This window comes from Dipodomys ordii, unplaced genomic scaffold, assembly GCF_000151885.1.
Source record: "Dipodomys ordii isolate 6190 unplaced genomic scaffold, Dord_2.0 Scaffold12, whole genome shotgun sequence".
Lineage (NCBI taxonomy): Eukaryota > Metazoa > Chordata > Mammalia > Rodentia > Heteromyidae > Dipodomys > Dipodomys ordii.
This window is the reverse complement of record NW_012267228.1, coordinates 518,475-536,678: the sequence shown is the minus strand read 5'-3', so window position 1 is coordinate 536,678 and position 18,204 is coordinate 518,475. Positions and strand designations below refer to the sequence as shown.

General features: G+C 56.6%; 2 protein-coding genes across 2 annotated transcripts in view; one reads left to right on the top strand and one right to left on the bottom strand.

Annotated features, from left to right (window-relative positions):
• Window positions 1-2,833: 2,833 nt before the first annotated feature.
• Hdac11 (histone deacetylase 11) lies at window positions 2,834-18,057 on the bottom strand. Its single transcript, XM_013010591.1, has 9 exons — window positions 17,664-18,057; window positions 15,218-15,318; window positions 8,937-9,053; window positions 8,267-8,309; window positions 6,698-6,774; window positions 6,114-6,176; window positions 4,199-4,295; window positions 3,817-3,995; window positions 2,834-3,612 (listed from the first exon to the last, which is right to left on the bottom strand). The coding sequence occupies exons 1-9, from the start codon at window positions 17,728-17,730 to the stop codon at window positions 3,397-3,399; spliced, it is 960 nt and encodes a 319-aa protein (XP_012866045.1). The 5' UTR covers window positions 17,731-18,057; the 3' UTR covers window positions 2,834-3,396.
• Nup210 (nucleoporin 210kDa) overlaps window positions 17,762-18,204 on the top strand; it is a 90,421-nt gene continuing 89,978 nt past the window's right edge. The window contains exons 1-2 of the mRNA XM_013010323.1: window positions 17,762-17,790; window positions 17,899-18,036. Of these exons, the coding sequence (XP_012865777.1) occupies window positions 17,762-17,790; window positions 17,899-18,036 (167 nt within the window). The remainder of the gene's footprint in view (window positions 17,791-17,898; window positions 18,037-18,204) is intronic.

Genomic DNA, 18,204 nt, shown 5'->3' with positions numbered 1-18,204 from the left:
CTCAGACGCACGCCACCACCTCGTCTGGCTGCCCGGGGATCGGTTACCAAGACAGCCCGCCTGGGCTGCGCACACTCACCGAGAGCCGAGGAGGAGGTGCGCTCCTGGCGCCCCCAGCAGGAGCCCCGGCCCGCCCCTCTCTTCCCTCGGGCTCCAAGGCCAGGCACCCACCTGCAACCTCACACTCTCCGAGTTAGGACGGAGCCGGCAGGTTCCAGAAGCTACCCAGCCAGAATGGCTCCCCTCCTGGTAGGAGGGGAGTCCAGCACCGGCCCGCCCCCAAGCACCGGCCGGCCGGTGCCAGGCTCTGAGGAGCCCAACCTCTACCTCCCTGGCCAGAAGACCCTGCAAAGACACCCCATTCACCTCGTCTGCAGAGCACAGCCACACAAGGACGAGGCCACACCACCCACCACAGGGCCGAGGGGCCGGGAGGCCGCAGGTAGGATCGCAGCCCAGCGCGCGCCTACAGAATGGCCCAGCGCGGCCTCAAGTTCAGACCTCAGCTCTGGCGGCAGAGCTCCTGCTACTCTGATCCGCCCGCTGCCCTCTGGCTCCCTGGTGCCTGTTTTTCTGCCTGGAGCGAGGAGAGAGGACTGAGCCCGGAGGGTACTTCCCACACTAGCCCACTCTGCCCAACCCCACACCTGTGTTTCTGCGACTGCCACTCAGCCCCCAGGAGAGCACACGTCCCGCCGCCCCGCCGCGCTGCCAGGTGGCAGTGGCGCTCCTCCGCTCTGCCTCGCTGCCGTCAGGCGTGGGCGATGCTTGCAGGCCCGAGTCATGAGTTCTGGACAGTGCAGGGCAGTCAGGGGTCCTGCCCAGGCTGGAGGAGGACTGGGGGCAGACTTCCCAGGTTGCAGGGCGTGCCGGGCACAGGCCCCACCCTCCAGAAGGTGGGTCCTGCCTCAAGCCCCCCTGGTCCATCAAGCAATCGGACTGCAAAGAGCCAGTGCAAAGCCCGGGCGCCAGCAGGCCTCCTCCTCCTCGCCCGCCCGGGCGGCCAGCCGCAGCCCCCGCCCCCTCAGCCCCATGGCGCGAGGTAGAACAGGTGGTCTCCAGGACAGTTGGCTCCAGCCCTGTCTATGCCAATCCACAGGCCCCGCGCAGCTGCCCGCTCCGTTTTATTAAAAGCCATCACTTTGTACTTGGAAAATTGAAGCTGAAAGGCAGACGCCCTCAGGAAGCTCAGTGTGTTTCCCAGCTGAACAGCATTTCCAAGGCCCAGCCTTTGTAGTCTCTACTCCTCTCCACCCATCCCCCTTCCTCTTCCCTGCCCTCCCCCACCTGTCTCCCCTGCCCTCCACCTGGCCCTGCCACCCCTGCCGGCCTCAGGGAGGGCTTGCAGGGGCCGCACCTGGCACTGTCGGACACCACTGCCGGGCATGTCACCCCAGGTCATGTCACACACCGGGCATGTCACCCCAGGTTTTCTCACCATGTTGGTGAGGTACCTGGCAGACTCACCCCACGCTTTACTTCAGTACTTGACAAATGTCACTGTCACCCCATCTTAGAGAGGAGCAAAGCAAGGCACCGGGAGGCAGTCACCCAGCTGGTGAGGCGTGGTGAGGCTGAGCTGCCGCCTCCCTGGCCATCAGGTGGCCGCCCCTCTGGGTGGCGGGCGTCCCCAGGCCGGGCCAACTGGGCTGAATGGATGCCGCTCAAGGGCAGCCGCCTGGAAGTGGTCCTGGCCCTACCCCTAATGTGTGGCTTCGGGCGCCGAGCAGGCGGCCCAAATGGCTTCCTTCAGATCTGCCCAGGGGTCCCACTAGGCCGGGAGAGCTTGGCCGGCTCCAGCCTTTGTTTATGCCCTGGCGTCTGGTGGGGCATTCTTTCCTGTGTCTGCCTCCTCCTCCACTAGGACTCCCTGGGGTCCCCATGGGGGGTTCCCACAGCTGGGCACTGCGGCTTCCCGCTGGAAGCTCTCTCTACCAGGCCACATGGAGAGCAGAGCCCCAGCCCCAGGGCCTTCCCCAGGCCCCGCCAGCCTGCAGCCAGCTGTGCGGCTTGGTGTTGGAGGCGGCGGCGGCGGGGCCTGGGCCCCTACCCCCTGGACAGCTGCCCCAAGTCAGGTCTTCTGCTCTGTGAATTTTAAACCTTTATTTCCTTCAGTTCTTGGGAGGCAGGGACCGGTCACTGTGAGAACACACAGCGGCCAGTCCAACCACGCTTTACGATGCTCTAGGGCAGAGACACCCCATGACAAGCTGTCCCGGTGGGGACCTCGAGTCCAACAGAGGACATGGCAAGGGGGTGGCGCTGTGCAATGTTAGAGCCTCGGGTCTGGCCTAGTAGGTCAAGATTTGGGGTGACCTGTGACCCCTCCCACATAGGGGGCATGGGAAACACCATGGAAGCAGGGAAGGTCACGAGTGTCTTGCGTGGGGCTGACTGAGGCTGACACAGCCTGGCTGACTCACTCCCTCCTCTCCCCTTTCGCCTCTGGTCAGGGTGGCAGTCACTAGCTAGGAGGGCGCACACTCCCCCCACTCAGTTTCCTGGAGGACCCCAATGTCTCCCTCAGAGCAGCACAGAGGGCAGATACACCTGGGTCCATGGACACGGAGCGGTGGGAACTGGGCACTCTGGGGGAGGCCGGTGGAGACCGCAGCCCCCAAGCCTACCCCGCTTCTCCAGACCCCAGGAAGTCCCTCCTGGGGCCGCAGCATCTGCAGACGGCGCTGGGCAAGCAGCCCTCCCAGGACTTGAAGCGGCCAGGCCTCACTTCCTCTGCCTTCCCCACCTGGTTCCTCCAGGACCAGTGCCCTTTGGTGAGCCAAGAATTCTTCCCCTAAAACTACCTCCAGGACCCAGCAGGGAGACTGGGGGGGGCGGGCAGGGAGTACGTGAGTGAGAATCCTCAGGACCCCATTCACGGCAAGCCCGGACTTTGCTTTATTGTGGGGAATCCCAGCTGTGAGAGCCCCCAAACTGCTTTCCAAAGGCCCCTACACCCACCCAGGGCACTTGCCTGCTGTGTGGGAGCCCAGGGCGGGCTGAGGCTGCGCCTCGCAGCTCTGGCCGGGCCTGCCCCTACTAGCCCTCGCGAGGAGGGAGGCCCCTTCCACACCAACAGAAAGTAAGAGATGGTCACTTCCTCCGCCTGACCAGTCACCATGACACCTCCGGGCCCTCCTTGTCCTTCTCCGGGTGTGCCCATCTGCCCACCACCCCATGAAGAGGCTTCCCTGGAACTGGCTCTGCTTTCTGCCACGCCAAGCGGCCTAGAGAACCTGGGCAGCCCGGGGGAAATGGAGGAACGGCCAGGCCCGGCCCTTCTGCCCCTCTGGCTCACTGTGCTGCCTCCGCAGCCCTAGGAAGTTAGACGACATTAAGCAGTGAGGGCGGCTCGCAAGGGGCGCGGCGGGCAGGGAGAACTGAGCGGCGGCGGCGTCAGGGCACAGTGCGGGGAAGCAGCGGCGTGTCTGAGCTCTGTGCTGAGACGCTGGGAGACTCGGGCCCGATGAGGCCCAGGTCGTGCAGATTCAGGATGGAGTCAGCGATGATTCTGGCCGTGCGTTTCTGGTACCCGCCTGAAGTCACCATGAGGATGGGAATCTGGAGGCCTCGGACCACGCGGAACACCAGCTCGTCCCTCTTCACAATGCCCTGTGCGGGATGGGGAGGGCAGGCTCAGACCCCGACTCCTCAGTCCCTGTCCTCCCTGACATGTCCTCCCTCCCTCCCTGCGGCCGCTCCCTGCCTCCCAGAGCACGCCTGGAGCCCAGGGACGTCCCCAGGGTTGGCATGCACCCCTGGGCTGATGGGAAGCCTCCCCCAATGGCTGCCTGAGAAGGGGGTGCTGGGACACACCCCTGGGCTGATGGACAGCCCCCCGAGGCGGTCCCCCTCGAGGATGTCGGTGCCAGCGTTGTACACCACCACGTCGGGCAGGTGCTCCTGGAGCGCCTTCTCTATGTTCCTCCCCACTTTGCTCAGGTACTCCTGGTCCTCTGTGCCCCACTCCAACTCCACCTTCCTCCGGATGGCCTCTGGGAGGAAGACATAAATAGTCCAGTGTGTGGGGCGGGAAATGCTGTGGGCCCTGTCACCACGCAGGACTGGAGTGGACCTGACTTTAGTTCACTGGGACCTTTCATTCCTCCAGCTGAGCCGAGAAAGCAGCTCCCGGGGAGTGCCGAGAGGGGTTGGGGGCTGGCTGGGAGCAGGGTGGCCTGCTGGGCACACAGCTCACCTTTGGCCAAGCGGTCCCCAGGGTAGATGTGGCGGTTGTAGACATCCATGATATACACGCGCCTGTCACCCATGAAGTCTCGCTCATGCCCGTTGCCCTGTGGAAGGACATGGCCGCCGCGATGGCAGGTACCGCGGGACCCCAGTACCCCCACACCTGAGGCGTTCCCAGAGGGAGCTGCACAACTGAGGTGTGACCTGACACCTGGCCCCAGGGCCTCTGGCAGCACAAAGAGAATCTTCCATGGAAACTGAGGTGGTAGGAACCCCAGCCTTCCACCCTCGGCCTATAGTGGGATCAGGTGGGCCAGGAATGAGGAATGCAAACTGTGCAGGCCCATGTGTGACTGAGCGTATGTGTGATGGTGCATTGTGTACATGTGTTGTGTTGTGACTGTATGGGTGTGCATGTGAGTGTGTATACATGTGACTGTGACTATGTATGTACGTGTAACTGTGACTACAAGTGTACATGTAGCTGTATGACTATGTTACTGTGTATGTGTATATGTGTGAGTGTGGCTTGTGTGTACGTGACTGTGCAACTACGTGATTATGTATGTGTACATATAAGTATGTGTATATGTGACTATACAACTGTGATTGTGTCTGTGTATGTGCACATGTGTGTTCATGTGATGGTGTATATACATGCGTGTACATGTGACTGTGAGGTTGTGTATGACTGTGCACATATACATGTGTGTTCATGTGGCTGTGTGACTGTGTATGTATGTGTACATGTGAGTCCGTGTTTGTGTGACTGTGTATACATGTGACTGATTGTGTGACTCTGTATGTATGTGTACATGTGAGTGCATGTTCGTGTGATTGTGTGACTGGGTACATGTGACTGAGATTGTGTGACTGTATGTGTACATGTGAGTGTGACTTTTCGACTGTGTGTATGTGTACATGTGAGTGCATGTTCGTGTGATTGTGTGTGACTGTGTACATGTGACTGAGATTGTGTGACTGTGTGTACATGTATGTTTGTGTGACTGTGTATGTATGTGTACATGTGAGTGTGTTCATGTGACTGACTGTGACTGTGTATGTATGTGTATATGAGTGCGTGTTCAGGTGACTGTGTGTGTGACTGTACATGTGAGATTGTGTGTGACTATGTGTACATGTGTGTTCATGTGACTGTATGACTGTGACTGTGTATGTATGTGTATATGAGTGCGTGTTCATGACTGTGTTCATGTGACTGTGTATGACTGTGACTGTGTATGTGTACATGTGACTATGTGTTCATGTGACTGTGTATGTATGTGTATATGAGTGCGTGTTCATGTGACTGTGTTCATGTGACTGTGTATGACTGTGACTGTGTATGTGTACATGTGACTATGTGTTCATGTGCCTGTGTATGTGTACATGTGAGTATGTGTTCATGTGACTTGTGTGACTGTATGTGTACATGTGAGTGTGTGTACATGTGACTTGTGTTGCTGTGTATGTGTACATGTGTGTGTTCACATGAATGTGTGTGGGTGTGTATGTGCACGTGTATGTATTCATGCGACTGTGTGTGACTGTATGTGTGTGCATAGAACTGTGTAACTGTGACTGTGTGTGTTCAGAATCCCTGGTGCTATGAATTCTGGTGGCCTCCGGGGCCGAGGACCCGAGGCTGTGACTGGGGCTGGTCCACAGCCTCTCAAGCTCAGGGCAGGAGGCAGGCACCTGAGACTCACAGCAGAGGACGCAGCACAACCGGACTGGGCTTTAGGAAGAGGCACCACCAGTGTTGGGAGGATCCCGGGGTTCAAGAGGGAGGAGGAGGCCCTTCCCCATGGCTGGATGCAGTGCGCACTTCCAGCTTGAGTAAAGCAGGAACGGAGGACGGCAGGAGTCCCGTGTGAGGGGAGCCGATGGTGGGGTGGGGGACGGGCTCCTGGGACACTCACCTGATGTGCATCCAGGTCAATGATGGTGGCCTTGGAGATGCCCTCCACCCGTTCAAACAGAAACTGCCAGGGAAGAGGAGAGGCATGAGGACTCCACAGACAGCGAGGGGCAGGCAGGGGATGTATGGCCTCGGTGTGCAGGCCAGCAGGTAGACACCGCTTGCCTAGGTGTGTGCAGCCAGTAGTGAGAGGACACCGGAGGAGGGCAGACTCTGAGCTCCCCACATGCCCTGGGACATGAGGGGAAGCCCCACAGCCCTGCAACTTCATCCCCCAAATTCTGCCTCTCCCTCCAAAGACAAAGGCCAGTGCCCCCTCCTCCAGGAAGCCTCCCTCCCTCCTCTGCCCTGCCACGGCCTCCTGCTCTACCATCAGCCCCAATGCCAGGTCTGTTGGCCCCCCCGGCTCCTGAAAACCCTGTGTAGATGGGGGCTGTGTTGGCCCACACCACGCGCAGCACGGCGTCAGTCATGGAGTACGGGACTGGTGCTGGCGGTCATGGTTTTAGCTTGTGACCACTCTACCCTGAGTCCCGCTTCCTTCCTCTGGGGCCCCGGGGAGGGCTCTCGGGAGCCCAGACACACCTTGATGGCAAGCGTGATGTCAGCATAGGCACAGAAGCCGCCGCCGCGGTCGCTGGAGCAGTGGTGGAAGCCGCCCCCTGTGGAGGGCGGGTGGCGGCACTGTCTGGCTGGGTCTAGGCACCCCCTGCCCAACCTCCCCGTCCTCCCCTTCCAGCTTCCAGGCTGCACCTGGGCATGGCACACGGGCCACAAGGCAGCTCTGTGCCACAGCCACCAGTGCAGAGCAAGGGCCAGCTCTCGGGGAGACCCGGGCACGCCGACCACAAGTGTCCACTCACAACCACTCCCCGCACAGGGAGCTCGCAATCCCCATGGCAGAGAGCCGCTCCTGTGCCCACCTAGCTGGGCCGGCCCTGTGGTCACCATCGGGAAGCAGGTGGTCCAGAGCCAGTTTGCCTTGGGCCCTGGTTCTGCTAGGGGAGGCTGGGGAGGCTGAGGAAGCTGGGGAGGCTGGGAGGGTGGGCTCGGTTGGCCATGGCTGCCCAAGGCCAAGGGGATGACTTTTCCTTCAAACCTGAGACTCAGCCTGGAGCCTTGGAGCCCACGAGCCTTTCCCTGGCAGCCCCACCAGCCAGCAAGAGTGCACACAAGGGACAAGTCTCCACCCACAGACATGAACTTGCAGAAAAGGGACAAGGCACGGGTCTCCACCCCCAGGCCACAGGCCCCTGGGCTTGGGCTCGGCTCAGGCCTCCCTACAGCCAGAAGGGGATGAAGTCACCAACAGCCCCATTCACCCCTGCGCAGACTCAGGCACAGAAAGGCTCAGTAGCTTGCCCAGGGCCACACAGCCAGGTGATGGCAGACCCAGGACGGCTCAGGTCTTGCCTCTTAACTTCAACCAGGCCACAACACTTCCCAGGGCAGAGGCCCCAGGCCCCTTGCTGTGGACACAGACATGAATCACTCCTTGGTGCAACTGAGTATCAGCACACCACCCTGGGCCAGACCTAACTGGATCCCTGGGGATGCCAAGCAGCAGGAGAACCGGGCTGGCCGTGCAAGCTCACAGAAGAGCCAGGAGCTCGAGGTTCTGGGGCGACTCAGGGCTCCGGGGAAGGCGGGGAGGGGCTCCGGGGCTCTGTGTAGTTCCTCCTTGGTGAGATGGCCTGATGACACCTATGCAGCTCAACCCAGAGGCTGGGAGGGAAGGGGCTGTGCACCTGTGACACGCCGTGCTCCGTGAGGGGCAGTGACAGGGACTCCCGTGTGTGCAGCTCTCCCAGGACCCACCCTGAGGGACTGGATTATAAGGAGTCTCCCTTAGGACCTGAGAAGGAAGTATTGATGCTGTATGCTGACCTGGGCCCAAGGATGCAGATGAAGTCTTCCAGGGGAGCCCCACAAAGGTGGGAATCGCTCCACACAGACTTATGGGAAGGGGCAGGGGAGTCATTGGGTGTGTGTAAAAGGCTGGGCCAGGAGTTGTATACAAGGTCCCACATTGGACAGAGAGACAGGAGGCTGCAGGTCCACCTGAGGAGGCTGCAGGGCTCGGGGTCCTTTTGGTGCTCCCTTCCCCCAGACCCATTTCAAGCCAGCCAGAGGTGCGCAGACCCAAGCACTCACCTACGTTGATGGCCCAGCCTCGCTCCACAGCCAGCTTCCCTGCCTTGGAGACAAGCAGAGGGTGAGGGCAGGCGACCAGTCCCTTCTCTCACCCACTGATCCCTCCCCTGGCCAGCTCTGGGGTAGGAAGAAGCTGCAGTGAGGTACCGGGGCCCCTCACCCACCAGCACGGTTGGTCAGTTAGCAAAGTCAGCACCAGACCGGCTGGCACAGGAGGCACACAGCTAGAGGCCCTACGTGACTTGCAAGAAGTGGAAGAAACTCATCCCAGTGAACTGAGGACTTTAAGGTGGCTTTTGTGGTGGGGGAGGGGAGAGCATGTTTTGTCGTGGAAATATGGTAGACCTGTTGCTGTAATCCTGCAGGAATACATAATTTAGGGCCCCAGGGGTAGAATATACCCTGTGGTGGTGGGGATTGTGGAGATGGGCCTTATATACTAGCAAATACGGTAATGGTGCGGGGAGGGGGGGAGGCACGGGGTGAGGGGGGGGGGGGGGAGATCCAATTCCCCAGATAGAAAACTTTTCGCAGAAAGGGTCCTTGTTGCCGGGTCTGAGGGAATAGCTGGGATTTTGCTCAACTACTAGATGGAGGAGGAAGGACAAGGCGGAGAGGGGGGCAGGGAATGTGAGGGGAGGGAGCTGTGTCCGCACCCTCCCCCACCTACCATTATGGTTCCTCCCGTCTGGGTCCGCAGGGGTCTCAGCACCTTCCTCTGCACGAGGAAGTTGGGAAGGAAGATGACAGGGGGGATTTCAGTGATGGTGGCAACCGCAAAGGACCACTGTGGAAAGAAATGGAAATCAGCCCCTGCCCGGCCCGGGGATGCTCTCCAGTTGCCCTGGACATACTTCTTTGGTTAGAAATGAGAGCCAAGCCATCCCCACACCACTGGGCTGGCCAAGCTTTGGGCTCTGGGTGCAGAGAAAAGCAGTCCGCATTTCTCAGAGCAAGGTCCAAATTCCCCAGCACTGGGAAGCACTTGGAAGCGCGCGGCTGCCCTCTTGTGCCCAGAACAAGGGCAGCAGAGAGCTGCCAGGATGTCTGAGGAGGACACGTTCAGCTGACCCCTAGTAAAGAAAAGGCCGCTGGGGCCTGGAAGGGAGGGCCTTTCCATCTCCTTCCTCCGGCCACGGTCTTTGCCCCAGCTGCTGAGGGTCTACGGAACAGCCAGACACATGTGCTCCAAGGCCAGGGGCAGGGCGTGCTCCCCGGCCTCCAGACCACAGTACTGACAGCCCCCAGCAGACGCCATCATCTGCCCAGCTGGGAACGCACAGGGCTCTCCTGCAGCCCCAGGAGGAGCAGACGGAGCCTGGCTGATGTCTGGAGACACTCGCTGTAAACACTTTGTCAGGGCCTAGCAGCGTGAACAAGCCCTGATGTGGGCATGGGAAGAAATATGACTGAGAAGCAGGGCATGTGTGAGGAGGGAGATAGACAGACAGACAGGCCTCGTGGAAGAGGCGCCCCCTGCAGGTGAACAGTGAACAAGAGTCAAGGTGGAAAGGCAACTTGGGGCAGTGGTGCAAGGCCAGAATGAAGAGAAGTAGGCAGAACTAGGACCAGTCATGTGAGCTTCTAGGTCATACAGAGCAGTAAAGAGCCATATCTAGTGCTGTCCCAGACTGCTTTAGTATCTCCAGGGACAGGAAAAAAAATAAGCCAGGAGCCAGTGGCTCACACCTGTAATCCTAGCTACTTAGGATCTCAGTGTCCTGGTTCAAAGCTAGCCCAGGCCAGAAAGCCCATGAGTATCTTCAATTAGCACCAGAAAGCCAGAAGTGGCACTGTGGTTCAAAATGGAAGTAGTCCTCCTGGGATTTGTGGGCTCCTAAGTGCCCAGCATCCTCCGCAGCCTGTCATCACAGTCACCCAGCTCCCAACCGGTGGCCCTGCTCCTTGCAGTGTCACCTAAGAATGTGTGAAGAAAGCAGACCCTCAAAGCCCGCCCTGGACATCAGGCCTCAGGAACAAGTGGGCCCAGAAGCCCGCTGGGCTGTAACAAGCTGTCCAGTGATTCTGATGCTGGCTCCACTTGACGTGTCTCTGCTCTGAGGAACGAGCCATCACACAGGGCTGAATGAAGAGTGAGGTGCCCCGCAGCCACCAGGAGCCGGCCTCCAGCCTCTCCACTGCAAAGCTCCACACCAAGCAGCCTCTGTGGGTGCCACAAAATGCAGGACCCTCTTGGGACCTACTGTCCTAACCATTCAGGTCCAAAAGTACTCACAAGAGTGCACACTGGGTCACCTGACTCCCTCAGGTAGACCCCCGGCCCACAGAGGTTCAAAACAAGAAATGCTCTAGGGAAAGGGATGGGCTGCAAATCCACTCAGAATGCCCCCAACTTGGGTGAGTCCCTTCCACCAGTGAAACAGCACACAAAAGGAGAGAAGGGCCAGAAGGGAACACAGGAACATGCCTCAGCAAGTGCAGAGAAAGTCTGGCAAAAACCCAACCCTTTTCCAGCATAAAAACCACTACACACACTTGGAGAAGAAAACCCTCCCAGTATGGCGAAGGGCATTTATTAAAAACAAACCAACTACCCACAGTGATAATAGTAAGGCTAAAAGCTTCCCACAAAGTCTCCTGCTTTGCCATCTCTACTCAACACAGTCTGGAGTTCTAGCAGATTGACTACGCAAGAGAAATCGATCAATCAGCAGTATCTGTACTGTAAAGGAAGAGGTAAAATGGTCTCTACTCACCAGTAGTGTGATGTTATACATAGAAGACCCTAAGGAACGTGCACACAAGAACTATTAAAGCTAGAAAAATACATTTAGCAAAGTTGTAGGATATAGAATACACATCCAGAAATAAGCTACATTCCTAGGCACTAGAAAGGAAACTAAGACGACAATTCCATTCATAATAGCACCAAAAGGAATAAAAATGTCTCAACAGAATGTAAACAAAAAGTGCAAGACTTAACTGCAGGAAACTACCACATCGCTGAGAGAAATTAAGAAGGCCTAACTAACCTGGAAATAGTCCACAATTATGCACATGAAGACCAAGTTTCATTAAGATGGCAGAACTCCTAGAGACCTATATAGACTTATAGTTTTTACAAAACATCAAGGAGTTGGTCCTATGATTCACAGGAATCTTAAGGGACCATAAATGGTCAAAACAATCTTGAAAAAAGAAGAAAACTAGAGGATTACAATTCTACATTTTACCCCTACTACAAAGCTGCAGTCACCAAAATAGTATGGTACTGACATAATAGATATACAGATCAAGAGGTAATACTGTTAAAAAAGAAATGTAAGCTTGGTACCAGTGGCTCATGCCTGGAATCCTAGCTACTCAGGAGGCTGAGATCTGTGGATCGAGGTTCAAAGCCAGTGAGGCAGGAAAGTCTATGAGACTCTTATCTCCAATGAACCACCAGAAAACCGGAAGTGGCATGGTGGCTCAAATGGTAGAGCACTTGCCTTGAGCTGAAGAGCTAAGGGACAGCGCCCAGGCTCAGAGTTCAAGCCCCATGACAAACAGACAGACAGACAGACAGAAAGAAAGAAAAGAAAGAAAGAAAGAAGAAAGAGAAAGAGGGAGGGAGGGAGGGAAGGAAGAGAGAGAGAGAGAGAGAGAAGCTGGGCGCCGGTGGCTCACACCTGTCATCCTAGCTACTCAGAAGGCTGAGATCTGAGGATCATGGTTCAAAGCCAGACCAGGCAGGAAAATCCGTGAAACTCTTATCTCCAATAAACTACTAGAAAACCGAAGTGGCGCTGTAGCTCAAGTAGTAGAGAGTTCGCCTTGATCTGAAAAGTGCAGGAACAGTGCTCAGGCCCAGAGTTCAAGCCCAATGACCGACAAAAAAGAAAAAGGAAGGAGAGAGAGAGAGAGAGAGGGAGAAAGAAAGGAAGAAAGAAAGAAAGAAAGAAAGAAAGAAAGGAAGGAAGGAAGGAAGGAAGGAAGGAAGGAAAGAGAGAGAGAGAGAGGAAGGAACGAACGAATGAACGAACGAGCTAGCTGGGTACCGGTGGCTCACACCTGTAATCCTAGCTACTCAGGAGGATCGCAGTTCAAAGTCAGCCCAGGCAGAAAAGTCCCCACAAGATTCTTATCTCCAATTAACCACTCAAAAACCAGATGTGGAGCTGTGGCTCAAAGTAGTAGAGTGCTAACCTTGAGCAAAAGAGCTCAGGGACAGAGCCCAGGCCCTGAGTTCAAGCTCTAGACCAACATCAAAAGAAAAAAAGTACTCGGGGCTGGGAAGGTGGCTCAGTGGTAGAGCGCTTGCCTTTCATGCATGAGGCCCTGGGTTCGATTCCCCAGCACCACATAAGCAAAAAGAAAAAAGCCGGAGGTGGCGCTGTAGCTCAAGTGGTAGAGCGCTAGCCTTGAGCTGAAGAGCTGAGGGACAGTGCCCAGGCCCAGAGTTCAGGCCCCACAACCAGACCCAAAAAAAAAAAAAAAGAAAAAAAGTACTCATTACCTTGACATAACCCCTCTGCACATCACCTTTACAATAAAAAAGAAAAGAAAGTCCAGAAATAAGTCCATATTTTTGTCCAATTTTATTTCCTACAAAGTTTCCAAGAACATCCACTGAGGAAAACTCAGTCTTTAATAAATGGTGTTGTGGGAACTGAATGTCCACAATCATAAAGGGGAGGGGGAGGGGAAGGAAGGGAAGGAAGAAAACAGGGAGGGGAAAAGAAATTGGACTTTCATTTCATACCATATTCAAAAATTAACTTGAAAAGTTATCCAGACCTGGCTCAAGGGGTAGAACACCAGCTTTGAGCAAAAAGGCCAATGAGAGATTGAGGCCCTGAGTTCAAGCCTCAGTACCAACACACACGTAAAAAAACAAATGATGGAGCCTGGCTGGGTGTCAGTGGCTCACACCTGTGAGCTAGGCCTGCCATCAGGGGCTGGACTGCTTTCCACACCACAAGAAAAGGGACATGGATGCTCTGATGTCCTCTGTGCCCCCACGGCACTGGATAGAGTGCCGTGCTCACTGGGTCCCCTCTGACAGACACGCCATGAGCCGCACGCAGTATGCAGGGACGAGCTCTTGGGTGCTGCACACACTGCCCTGCTCCTGAGGGCAGAGTCCCCTGGAATCAGCAGAAGACAAGGCCCCAGTGCTGGCCCAGCCCCGCTGCCCCCTCCACTGGGCCGTGCACATGGCAGGTGCTCAATATGCTCATGTCCCTGCATTGATGTTACCTTGCAAACAACAGGTCACTATTCTGCCTTCAATGATCAATCGATCCATGGCAAAGGCCACATCAGTGCAGGGGCAGAGTGGAGAGAGGCAGGAGAGAGGGGGCCACTCTGAGCTGGAGCCCTAACGTCACACCTGAGTGTCAGGGACAGCTCCCACCCCCCCTCCCTCTCCCCCCCCCTCACCCTGTGACTGTCCACGGTATCCAGAACAAAATCCATATCCCTTCTACAGCCGGCAGGCCTGGGGTGTCACAGGAACGATCTTGTTCCTTTTGCTTTGGCTGCCATGGAGCTCGAAGGCACCCGTGGAGCCCTTTGTGCTGGCAGGTCTGGATTCTCCTGCCCTGGCCCTTGATTTTCTATTTGGGACACTACCTGTTAATGCTTTTGAAATTACTTTTCTTATTACAGAAGATGCTGCTCTCAGAATTGGGGGGGGGGCAGGGCAAGGCATGCAGCCTGCCCTGCAATTTCCCCTAAGAGCCTGTAAATTGGGGTGGTGCTAGACCCTATCCCCTCATTCTCGCCTCATCCTGGCCTTACTCTGTTCTGCTCTGCCCTTGCCTGACTCAGAGCCTTGGGTCCCACACGCTCCTCACCTTCTGCAGTCAGGCAGCATGCCCTTCTGACCTGGCCCCCTGGACTGTGGACTGTGACTGCGCATGCCCGGGCCCCAGGAAACCAGGGCAGCCAGCGCCGGGCTTTCTGCCAATGCCTCACACACCTCTGTCTCCTGGGAGCCAAGCTGCACCCTCCTTCTGGTACTCTTTCAGGAGCTCACAGCTCCATGCAGAACTGCCACAGCGCAGGACGGATAGAGGAGGAGGAAGGGCAGTAGCTATGACTGAACCCTGGAAGACTGGGTGGATGCTTTGGCAGCTTCCCCCAGGCCCGACCCACTGCCCAGGTGCCCTTGAGCAGGCTCAGCCTGGTTCTGGGCCGTGGCTTTTCTTCCTACTGAGTGGAGGGCACTGTTCAACTCCAGCATCCACTGGGGCTCTGCGCCATGGTAAGTCCAGCCAGGAAGCCTGGGGGCAGAGCACCTGTGGCACACCTGACGCCACCCCCACTAGCTCAGGCTGGCTGCTGAAGGTTCTGATACCCCTATGCCAGTTCCTGCCTCACGCACAGAAGGATAAACTGAGTGTGGGCTCTGGTGGGAGCTCAGTGGACACTCCCCCCTCCCAGAAAGAGAGTGCAGCCCAGTAGCTGAAGACCCAGTTTGGGCTGCTGAGGGCTTGGAGACTTTAGAGCTGCATCATGAAGGAATCAGGGAACATCATCTAAGTGCCTGCATTTCACATTTCTCTCAGAAAGCTGGGTGGTCTGGTCATGTGGGGCCCACAGAGGAGCTTTGTGGCAGACACCCACGTGGGGAGGATGGCAGTTCTGCCATCCACCCCAGATACCTCCGGCCTGCTTTTTTATTCTCCCTGCCAGACCCCAGGGGGAGTTCCAAACCAGTCTTTAGCCCAACCATTTGCAACAAGTCTTTACAAGAAGACCTGGAACTTAAACTGAGCCCAGTATAAAAATAGACCAAAGTGGTCATCCAGGCAGAGCTCTGTGAGGCCTGTCCATAGAGCAGAGGTTGAAAATCACTGATGCAGAAGCCCCCAGTCTCTAGAGGGTTCTACTTCCACCGGTGGTCATCCTTGCTCTCGTACACCCTGAGACAGGGAGGTCTTTATCCAGCATAGACTCCCATGCTGCCTGCCAGGCTCCCCTCCTCTGATCACCACCCTGTACCTTCAGCTCATTGAGATAGCGCCTTGTATGCACCACCAGCAGGTCCTCCTCCGACGCCTCCCGCGCCTCCACCAGCATGCTGTCCGCCAGGAGCTTCTCCTCTGGAACCGCAAAGTAAGCTGCTGTTTCCTGCTGCTACTTCAAGCCCGCCCCCTTCCCCCCAGGCTGCGGGTACACCCTCAGCAGCCCCAGGCCCAGGGTGAGGTAGGCATTGCTGGCTTGCAGGCCTCCCACAACAGGCTGCCAGCCAGGCCAGTGTGGATGATGGCCAGACTCCCCGGCCCAGGACATTGCATACTGGACTCACAGCAACCCTTGTGTGTCCCAAAAGCTGCCCACAGCCACCGGGTGAGCTCAGGTGTGAGAGGATGGCGTCCACAGGCAGGCGACACATGGTCACCACAGCACCCAAGGCCCCCAGCTATGTGGCTCTGCCTCCCTTCCACCCTGATCCTCAGAAGACAGAAGGGAACATGGCCTCCTCTCAAGTGAGCCACACTCTTCCTCATACCTCTGCCTCCATCTGGAACCTTGGTGACTGCTGTACAGCCTGACCTACCCTTGCTTACCTCTCCTTATAAGCAAAGAACAGCAGTTGCCAGTCCGTGGCCAGTGGACATCAGGACAGCCAGGGCTGAACTACAAGAACCAGACCCCACCAGTGCTGGATTACGCTTGTTTTCCTTGCATTTCTTTTGTTTTGATCACAGCCTCTATTTAAAGCAAGTAAAACTGCCTGTCCCCACTCAGATGACACATTTCCTTTAAAAACCAATTTAAATTAGTTTTTAAAATAGAGGTAGAATCAGTAACAATATGCAGTGGGGGGAAGGGGGATGGCCAGGTCCCAAGGGAGACCGCAGCTTATGCTTGGAGGCCTGTGCTGTTTCCACGGCCCTCACAAATACCATTTTGCTAAAGAAGAAACTGAGGCCCAGAACAGGCAGTGTCTCCCTTCCCCACGAGGCTAGACCAGAATGCTCTGCATTCTCAACACATCGCCAGCTCCAATGAGTCGTGATTAGAAATCAAGCCTGGTAGAAACCAACTGGTTGCAAATATTTTCCACATACAGACCAGGCAGGGCTCCCTTCCTATAACACCCCATGGTCTCCAGTGCTTCCCGTAGAGGGCTGGCTCCTCTCCTGGTATAGCACCCAAGGCCCCAGCCATGTGGCCCCACCTCCCTTCCACCCTCATCCCAGAAGACAGAAGGGAACAGAGACAACTGTTGTCTCCCAGGAGTGGAAGACACGGAACGCCACTGGGGGGCTGCTGGGCGATACAGGGGCTGAAGAAGGGCAAAGGACAGGGCAGGAGGCACACATTCGGGAACCGCAGGCGAGAGGCAGGATGATTCCCTCCATCGCCACCTATTATTCATGTTCTCTATACTTCAGCTTTTCTTTCTTTGAGTGTTCAGTTTGCTCACTACTGTAATCAGAAAACCAGTATCCCTCACCATAAATAGAAGAACCAGAAATGAAAAATCCAATGGGAGCACAGTATTACTAATCTCTGAGCTGATGGTATTTTTGCAAGATGGAGAGCCCACCACTTGCTCTAGGTCTGTTTAGAAGGGAGATGGGCTTTGGTGTTAAAGGTGGGCTGGCGACACTTGCTCCACACTGTAGTCAGAAGGGGTGCTTCATCTCATCCTGTGCCAGACATACTTCCTGTTTTTCCCAAATTAGGGATCCTGATGCAGGGAAACTCCCCCCAAATCAGATCACAGGTAAAATGATGCTTTCCTAATGGGGCCTCCACTGGAGCTGTGTCCAAACATGAGCCAGGAATCTTGGTCCCAGAGCTGACTTCCAGACCATAATCCCACATAGTAGCTGTATGGCACTGTCCATATTCTAACTGCTCCAGCTCCAATTTCCTAATCAGCGAGGCTGAAGGGACACTGGATTCCTCCAAAGTTCAGCTTCCAAGTGTCCAGCTTTGTGTATGTGTGCCAGTAATGAAGCCTGAACTCAGGGTCTAAGTGCTGTCCCATAACTTTTTTTTTTTTCTTAAGGCTAGCATTCCACCTCTTGAGCCACAGCTCCACTTCTGGCTTTTACTGGTTAATTGGAGGTGAAAGTCTCACAGATTTTCCTGCCTGGGCTGGCTTTGAACTTTGATCTCAGCCCTCTGGGTATCTAAGATTACAGGCGTGAGCCACCTGTGCCCAGCCTCCTATGCTCAGCTTTAATGAGCTCTTCTTCTACTGGGGCAGAGGCACAGGACATGTCCGGAGTGACAGGAACCAGGGTGAAACAAGACACATCATGCTTAGGACTCTACTGCAAAGATCTTGTTGACAGCCAGGGGCAGAAGGCAGTATGAGGTCTGCAGCTGGGGGTGAGGTCCTGATGCTTCTCTCGAGATGTGTGGGAGGACAGGTGGGCCCAAGGAAGCAGGGGGTGAGGAAGGGCTGGGGGTGGAGGGCTTTGCATACCTTTTAGGAAATTGATCACCTTGCCCCATTTTCCAGCGTCGAAGGGGTGCAGCTTCTCCAGGCCCATGAAGGTGATGTTGTAGCGAGGCGAGTACACGATGGGCCAGCGCTTTTCTGACACATGCTGGTACAGCTGGGTCACGTGTGGCCTTCCGCATGCACAGGGCAGACAGGAAAACCTCAGTGTGGGGCGAGGCCTCCCCTCCCCTGGCCCCCACCTCCCACTCTGCCGTAGCAACAGGAATAAGAGCCGATCCTCACTGGGCCCCGACGGGCTGGCCCTGAGCCCAGCCCCTGGCCGGTCCTCCCCGCAGCAGCAGGGAGACAGGCCCTCCACCCCCACGGGGGCTGCTCAAGGACCCTGCGGCCCAAGGTCACACACAGGCCCGTGGAGAGTCCGCGGTGCGCTGGGGGGGGTCTAGTCCCAAGGCCTCGGTGCCCCCTCTCCACACCAGAGCACCCGCTCCCCTGGGGGGGGGCGGGCCTGGCTCCGCCACGGCCGGGGGCGGGGGCACCGACGCGCACGGGCATCTGAGGAGAG